The 8,967-nt window shown below is 38.4% G+C and overlaps 2 protein-coding genes across 3 annotated transcripts in view; one reads left to right on the top strand and one right to left on the bottom strand.

The window, feature by feature from the left end:
- Nucleotides 1-938: 938 nt before the first annotated feature.
- On the bottom strand, nucleotides 939-3,081 carry NKX2-1 (NK2 homeobox 1). Its single transcript, XM_085887449.1, has 2 exons — nucleotides 2,676-3,081; nucleotides 939-1,827 (listed from the first exon to the last, which is right to left on the bottom strand). Exons 1-2 carry the CDS (start codon nucleotides 3,079-3,081, stop codon nucleotides 1,181-1,183), a joined length of 1,053 nt encoding a protein of 350 aa, XP_085743575.1. The 3' UTR covers nucleotides 939-1,180.
- A 152-nt stretch (nucleotides 3,082-3,233) lies between these two features.
- LOC147022678 (uncharacterized) overlaps nucleotides 3,234-8,967 on the top strand; it is a 20,179-nt gene continuing 14,445 nt past the window's right edge. Inside the window, exon 1 of one of the 2 annotated variants that reach the window (XR_015059846.1) lies at nucleotides 3,234-3,456. The gene's annotated coding sequence lies outside the window, so the exon portion shown is untranslated. The remainder of the gene's footprint in view (nucleotides 3,457-8,967) is intronic. The other variant, XM_085887450.1, reaches the window with a different exon arrangement.

Here is an 8,967-nt window from a genome sequence, read left to right as displayed (position 1 = left end):
AAGTCAATGGAAACGCGAACTATACGATAGACTATAACATCGTGTCGAGATCTAGCTATACATATATATATATATATATATATATATATATATATATATATATATATTAATATATACAGGGGGCTGCAAAAGTTGGTATACAGTAAGGACTGTACTTGTTTTCATTACTGTATACCTACTTTTTCATCCCCTGTTTGTGTGTATATATATCATATCAATATATATATATATATATATATATATATATATATATATATATATATATATATATATATATATATATATATATATATATAGCCTGCTCTTATAACACTAAGCTCACGTGTTTGTGCTCTTAAACTAAGCGCTAGAACATCAACTAGATTACGTAAATGTTGCACAACGGTTTTTAATACGTATGAATCCAATGGTATATGTACCGTGAACACACATTTTATTAAAACACAAAACATCCATGTCTTTGCGAATTTTCAGTTTCGCTCCACTTCGTGCGCAACCTAAAGGTGGTTGTCTTATACTTGGGCCTTGTACGGCTCCTCGTTAACCCCAAGATTTCATACATGCGCCGATGTGCATTGATATATATATATATATATATATATATATATATATATATATATATATATATATATATATATATATATATATATATATATATATATACATACATATATATATATATATATATATATATATATATACATACATATATATATATATATATATATATGTATATAAAAAATCAAAGGATACTTGGAATTGCCAGTTCTCATGATGGCCTCAGTTAAAAATGCACCAATTGTCCCCATCATCGTCGATCATCACATCTTAATTCGATGAGATATTCAAAATCAGTTTTTCTGTCAGACAATCGGAACGCACTCTCTGAATATATATATATATATATATATATATATATATATATATATATATATATATATATATATATATATATATGCATCATGCACATCAACAATGTCAGTGACTCCATCGTCCAGTGTAGAAACATTGAGTGATCCACATCGCCTCATTAAACACTGGTGCTCCGACATCAACTGTTCAGCCTTTACCGTCGAGCGAGTTCTTTCGACCTCAAAGACTATATATGGGATAAAATGCTTTATTCACCAATAGTTTGGGAAAAGAAATCCAAACGTACTCGGCCCTGGTGTTGTCATTGTCACCAAGCGCTCCCGAAAAGGAGGTTTGGGCTCGACATGGCCACGTTAAAGTCAGGTGTGCTCGTAACCATGGTGGCCACGTTGGCGTGCGTGAGAGTCGGTGGACTCGGGGACAGATCCTGCTCGTCGGATGGACTTCCTTGCTGGCCTACCGCGGCAAGCGTCAGACCCACGGACAGGCCACTGTTTGACATGGTATGGTGTCCTGAAACTATTGCCCCGTGGCTCACCGCACCAGAGCCTACTGGACACGGTTTACCGTCTTTCACCAGGACCGGGACGGCAACCCGTCGTGGAGACTGCTGCTGAGAACTTCCTGCGCTTTCCTGCTGCAGCTGCTGCGCCGCCTTGTCCTTGGCTTGGCGCTTCATCTTGTAGCGGTGGTTCTGGAACCAGATCTTGACCTGCGTGGGGGTCAGATGAATCATGCTGGCGAGGTGCTCGCGCTCAGGTGCCGACAGGTACTTCTGCTGCTTGAAGCGCCTCTCGAGTTCGTACACTTGTGCCTGCGAGAACAACACGCGGCGCTTGCGACGAGGGGCGGCGTGCAGCGACCCCAGGGCCACTTTCCCCTGGTCGGCCAAACTTCCGAGGGTTCCCATCCCAGTCACGTTCATTGCAGACGACGAACTCATGAAGCGTGAAACTGAAAAACACACATGACGTCACAGGATTTTTGCATCATCCTGACATGCGATTGGGTGTTATTCTCCCATTTGGCATATACAGCACACACACACACACACACACACACACACACACACACACACACACACACACACACACACACACACACACACACACACACACACACACACACACACACACACACACGCACACACCCTTGAGATGTTTATCACTGTACATCCTCTTTACACATTATACAATCATCTAAATACAAATCAATAAATTAATTTGATAAACTTTGGAGATATCTTTACATTTGTTAATTTGTTTGAGTAATGTGGTCTATATGAGTGTGTGTGTGTGTGTGTGTGTGTGTGTGTGTGTGTGTGTGTGTGTGTGTGTGTGTGTGTGTGTGTGTGTGTGTGTGTGTGTGTGTGTACCTACACACTTTTAACCAGGTAAAAATATTAAATATGTAAGGTGTAACTGTTGATGCCATGTCTCTTTTAATTCTGTGTTTTACCATTCAAGGTGAAGTGATTATTACGTCATTATTACAGCATGATCTATTCGAAGATTCGAGTGAAAAAAAGGAAAAAAGAATCGCTAATGCAAGTCCCATCCTTTCGAACCTCTTGATATAACTGAGTTCATCAGTCAAGTGGAATCCTTGACAATATAGAATGACAAGTACTTGGCCACACCAACTTAACCATCTCTCTCAGGCTGGACCACGTAGAGACGTGACGACAATCGAGAGAGGTACTTCATGCGGGACGAGGTGTTGCCTGACGCCTACCGAGAGGAAGAGCTTGTGCTCGTGATGGGTTTAAGCAAAAGAGACTGCAGGGGTGCGCACGTCCTTACTTGTAGAGAACCTTGGGTCCGCACCTGTGCCATACCATCCTCCGGCCCCCGCGTTCGTGCGCACACTCTCCTGGTAGGGTGGCAGCTCCCCTAAGTTGCTCAGGCCGCCCAGGTTCCCGCCGCAGTAGCCATTTACGGCGTGCGACAGCTGTGGCACTGCGTGTGACACTCCTGCGTACGGGGAGACCCCGTGTCCGACCATGGACTGCTGTTGGTGCGTGTGCACCTGATGTGCGGCACCGTGCACACCGTTCGGGGCCACCTGTATGGCAGGTCTGTACGTCGCTCCCATGGACGCCACCATGGAGCAGGGAAGATCCATCTCCACCTTCTTGTAGCTTTCGTCAATTGGACTGAGAATGTCGGTCACAGAGAAAGGCGTCGTGTGCTTGGGGCTCATGGACATGGCTTGCCGGCAGTTTTGCGTGGTGTGTCGGCAGAGCGGGGGGGAGATCGATGGAGGCGCTCGGTGAAGGAACCCACTCCGTGTCTCCTCACGTCACGCAGGGGCCGTGGAGAGCAAAGTGCTGAAGTCGGGAGGGGAAGTAGAAGGAGGAGGGGGTGGGGGAGGTTAGTGGGACAGGGCCCGATTCCTGTCCGCCTCTCTTGCCATGCTTGTACCACCACCGGGTTACGTGAGGAGGCAGGCGCAGATGTTTAAAACGGACAGGAGAGGCGGGGCGACGGCGTTCTGCCCGACTGACATCTGAAGCGAGTAATTGGTTAATGCAGGAGTCCACGTTTGATGGGTCACAAACTCCAGAAACCGATCCACAGTCAGGTAGGGAGGCGTTTGTGACGACGACGACAACGTCGAGCGATTCACGATGAGCGACGTTTTGCATGATAAACCTGCACGGACCGGAGCTTCGCTCGCAGGTGCTCGAGATAGAGCGAGCGACCTCAGGTGATGTGTGAGAACGCATCAGTAATCAGAGGAAGTGGCGCTGAAGAACTATCAATTAGGAGCGATTCGATTACAAGTACGAATTTTATTAAACGGAGCAAGAAGTCGGATTGTCAAAGCGACGCGCGCATAACATTGGACGCGTGATCATAATGAGAGTTTAAATATTTTCAACCGTTTGATATCGCGCGCCCTTGATGGATCGCAGCACATGGCTATGCTCAGCACGCTGTGTACAGCGGTATATGTGTGTATGCTTTCAATGTGCACCTGTTATTCCGATGCCCCCTCAGTATATATATATATATATATATATATATATATATATATATATATATATATATATATATATATATATATATATACATACACACACACACATATCTCTCACAAAAAGGGAATCTCTGCCGCTGAATGCGAAATGATGCGATATATATATATATATATATATATATATATATATATATATATATATATATATATATATATATATATATATATATATATATATATATATATATACACATACATACATTTCTGTATATATATATTTTATAACGTTTGCTTGTTTTCTTGAAAAATCTAATGCAAAGCCACAATGGCCCAGCGACAAGTGCTGTCGGCTAAACAAACTCATGCTAAACTTGTGTGAATATAACAATTGATGTCGTTTTCCATTTGCCTTCAACTTCGCTTTCATACACAAAGTTTTATTTATAATTAAAAAAAACTTTTTAAAGAGAGATTTACCGCAGCACGGTCTCATTTTATTTGCTGATTTGCATATCGTTTGGTGATAATTGTGCATAAGTTGACGTTGCTCAGCGACGCGATATCTGTAATTTTCTCAACAGGAACCATGTGGTTGTGGTCAGTCTCGGTCGGTTCAAGAATGAAATTCAAACTAAGACGGAACTCCCGAACGTGGAATGTGTATAATCTTTGTCATGATACATGACGAGAGCACCTCAAAGTTTTCCCACCTGAAGACTAATCCCAATGTTGAGACTAATCCCAATTTTCCCGTTAACAGAACTTATTTTTCTCATCTCTTTTACACTTCCATTCTAGCATTGGGATTTGTTTTTTGAATGGTCCAATAACAATTAAAAGTTTCTACCCTTTGACAGTGAAAGTGAACATATTCGTTTAAAATATAAATCGACGTTGCTGGGTTTCAATGAACATGTACATTGTTCAAAAAAATTTGTAATCAATGTTATGAGATTTTGAATAAAGTATAGTTCTAATGCATGTTTATATATATACATATATATATATATATATATATATATATATATATATATATATATATATATATATTGTATTAGCAAGAGGAGGTTTATGGATGCTCTGGCATTTCCAGTTACAATGTGTGGATGTGAGTCGTGGACAGTGCAGAAGAAAGGATGAAAAAAGTTTTTAAATATGATGTTGGAGACGAATGTTAAAATTTCCATGGACTGTAAGAATGTAAAAAATTCCATGGACCTTAAGAATGTTTAAAACCCCAAGGACTGCAAGAACGTTTAATAATTCCATGCACTGTAAGAATGTAAAAAATTCCATGGACTGTAAGAATATTAAAAATTCCATGGACTTTAAGAATATTAAAAATTCCATGGACTGTAAGAATATTAAAAATTCCATGGACTGTAAGAATGTTAAAAATTCCATGGACTGTAAGAATATTAAAAATTCCATGGACTGTAAGAATGTAAAAAAATCCATGGACTTTAAGAATGTTTAATAATTCCATGGACTGTAAGAATGTTTAAAACCCCAAGGACTGCAAGAACGTTTAATAATTCCATGGACTGTAAGAATGTAAAAAAAATCCCTGGACTGTAAGAATATTAAAAATTCCCTGGACTGTAAGAATGTTAAAAATTCCATGGACTGTAAGAATGTAAAAAATTCCATGGACTTTAAGAATGTTTAATAATTCCATGGACTGTAAGAATGTTTAAAACCCCAAGGACTGCAAGAACGTTTAATAATTCCATGGACTGTAAGAATGTAAAAAATTCCATGGACTGTAAGAATATTCAAAATTCCCTTGACTCTAAGAATGTAAAAAATTCCATGGACTGTAAGAATATTCAAAATTCCCTGGACTGTAAGAATGTTAAAAATTCCATGGACTTTAAGAATGTTTAATAATTCCATGGACTGTAAGAATGTTTATTAATCTCATGGATGCAAGAATGTTAAAAATTCCATGGACTGTAAAAATGTTTAATAATTCCATGGACTGCAAGAATGTTTAATAATTCCATGGACTGCAAGAATGTTTAATAATTCAATGGACTGTAAGAATGTTAAAAACTCCATGGACTGTAAGAATGTTTAAAACTCCAAGGACTGCAAGAACGTTTAATAACTCCATGTATTGTAAGAATGTTAAAAACTCCATGGACTGTAAGAATGTTTAAACTCCAAGGACTGCAAGAATGTTTAATAACTCCATGTATTGTAAGAATGTTAAAAACTCCAAGGACTGCAAGAATGTTAATAATTCCATAGACTGTAAGAATGTTAAAAACTCCAAGGACTGCAAGAATGTTTAATAATTCCATGGGCTGTAAGAATGTTAAAAACTCCATGGACTGCAAGAAGAACAAACAGATCCGTGGTTGAAGAAATAACACCACCATGAATTGCAGCCCCCTACCAGTGGACATTTTTCTTATTTTCTGTGACTTTTCAATTAAGCAGAAAGTGATGAAGGAGAAAAAAAATTAGGATTAGCTGAAATATTATCTCATACATGTCGTTATAGCGATGATATTTGTGTGGTTATCTATAATTTTTTAGAGAGGCAGCTTTACAAGATTTATCCAGATAGTCTGATTGCCAACAGGAGTTGTAATGATTGTACATTTGCTCCATACATGGATGTGTTGGTTCGAGTTGGACAGAATGGTTTTAGTACGAGAGTACTGTATATCATAAAGTTGATGATTTCAGTTTCCTAGTAGTCTTCTACACCTTTCCAGGTAGCAATGTACCAAATAAAATGGGAAACAATGTCTTTTAATGTCGGATGCTAAATTTTGCAAGAATTTGTTCAGTAAAGGATGATTTTGTGGAACGTGCTGAGAAGGTTTTTTTCCATCATGTAAAACAGAGGATATTTGGATGATTGTTTGATCAGGTCTTGTGAGAATGTCTTTAGATTCCATTATCACCTTTGATTTAAGTTTGGTTTGTTTTCATGTGAACAAGTTCCGATTGCATTGCATTTGATATAATAACAATGAATTAATTAATTATTTTAGTGGGGTAAATTATTTAATTACTTTTGTTGATTAAAAAAACCTTAATAGATGGTATTAAATAATGGAGGTATTTAGATAAAAATTCAACAATTTAACATTATTTATAAAATACATTATAAATATAATAAGCATTAAAACAATTTGTTGGTGGTTGCTAAGATATGCAGTGCCGCATGTTAAAATTGGTTTATTGACGAGAGTTTGAATATCTGTATGACAGTTTGAGTCGATAGATGGATGGAGGTGTGGTGTAATGGACATGTCTACAAGGTAAAATGTTTATCGCTTAATATATTGTCATATAAAGTGGTGTATGATTAAAGTTATTCATATGCAGTAATACTTTAAATAAGTGTCACAATTAAATGAGTTTGAATGAGGATATTGCATTGCTGTGTTGACTGACTGTCTGGCCATAACTTTGAGGTTATAGGTCAATTGATGTTGAGTAATGTACTGATGTGGACCAGCAACCAGGGTTGTGGATCCACCATTTGGAAAGGTTCTGGGCTGAAAGGATCGAAACGATGATGAAAAACGGTACCCAGCTGATGATCCGGGCAGTTGGGAAATCAGTAAAATGCTCATAAGTTAAGGTTATAACTTCAAATAAAATAGCTTTTCTAAGTCATTTCCAGTACATTATATATGTGTTTGTGTGTTTATATATGTGTGCGTGTTTGTATGTGTATTTTTTTTTTTTTACGGCTGGATTCCTTCTTAGGACAATGCAGTAATTGGTCTCTATTTTGAATGTACTTGAGAAGCACTGATGCTAAAAGAGAAACTGTCATGCTTTGGATAAATCATCCGTGCAGAAAACAAAAATCTGGAAAAATCAACCATTCTGGGTAGGGAGGGTTGAGGGAAGATGAGGAAGGGGAAGAGGCACACCGTTTACATGCTGGATAGATGACGTAATGGTGCAACCAAGCTGTCTCTGCCAGATCTTTGGGAAGTGGTGCAGGATAGGGATGTTTGGAGAAATCTTATCATGAATGTCACAAGAAGCCGCACACGACTTGATGGAAATATATATATTTTTTTTTTCTTGAGAAGAAGAAAGCGCTTCCAACCAAAAGTATAAAACTAGATCGACTCCGCTAATTTGAGCAAAAAAGCGAGAGCAGACCCGGTCTCAGGCAACGTTTCACTGGCTTCGCAGCCGGCTTCATCAGGCACAATAGATTGTCTATTGTGTCTATCGTCTATTGTGCCTGATGAAGCCGGCGACGAAGCCAGCAAAAGGTTGCCTGAGACCGGGTCTGCTCTCGCATTTTTGCTCAAATTAGCGGAGTCGATCTAGTTTTTTACTTTTGGTTGGAAGCGCCTTCCTCTTCTTCTTTAAAAATGTGTAAATCCAACTGTCCCAATCTTATTATATATATATATATATATATATATATATATATATATATATATATATATATATATATATATATATATATATATATATATATATATACATATATATATATATATATATATATATATATATATATATATATATATATATATATATATATATATATATATATATATATGTATGTACACACACACAGTGTAAAACAAAAGGAGCAACTCCAGACGTAAATGCGACATTGTGCTGACCTCAGGGTCATGTTACATTTAGAGTCAGAGTTTCTCCTTTTGTTGAATTTCTTCACCCTGACTTCAACCTCAGCTCCTAACTGGTGATTAGCTCCTCAGCTCCTAACTTTCCTAACTGGAAAGAGACAATGCATTTGCGTGGTTGAAGACGCCTGTTGCTAACAGGTCATTCAAAATTTGCTGTTATGGGACTCGACCTGTGCCTTGCTGCCTCATTAAGTTGTGGGATTCAATATATATTCTAATATATATTTTGGCCTGTCTGTTTGCCTGTACTTTATACAAGCACAAACCGTTTGACCTCGAGCGACCAAATTTGGCACGGGAACCTCTTATGAGATGAAGAATTTGGAACACAGAGTCGGTCAGCCTGTCTGTCCTTTATGCAAGTGCAAACCATTTGGCCAAGAGTGACCAACTACCAAGAAAGGAGTGTGTAGCACATGGGATCTGCAACAACACTTCATTTGACTCTACTTGCAGCATGAACAAG

This window comes from Eptatretus burgeri, chromosome 7 (genome assembly GCF_056783735.1).
Source record: "Eptatretus burgeri isolate ZD-2024b chromosome 7, Ebu_testis_v1, whole genome shotgun sequence".
NCBI classification, from domain to species: Eukaryota; Metazoa; Chordata; class Myxini; order Myxiniformes; family Myxinidae; genus Eptatretus; species Eptatretus burgeri.
The sequence above is the reverse complement of the archived record's forward strand: the minus strand, read 5'-3'. Positions and strand labels throughout refer to the sequence as shown.

Bases quoted from the DNA above. Each gene is read 5' to 3' on its own strand.
- NKX2-1 (XM_085887449.1), bottom strand. From the start codon at position 3,081: ATGTCCATGAGCCCCAAGCACACGACGCCTTTCTCTGTGACCGACATT. The intron at 1,828-2,675 runs GTAAGGACGTGC...TGTGTTTTTCAG, and splicing joins GGACCCAAGGTTCTCTACAA to TTTCACGCTTCATGAGTTCG.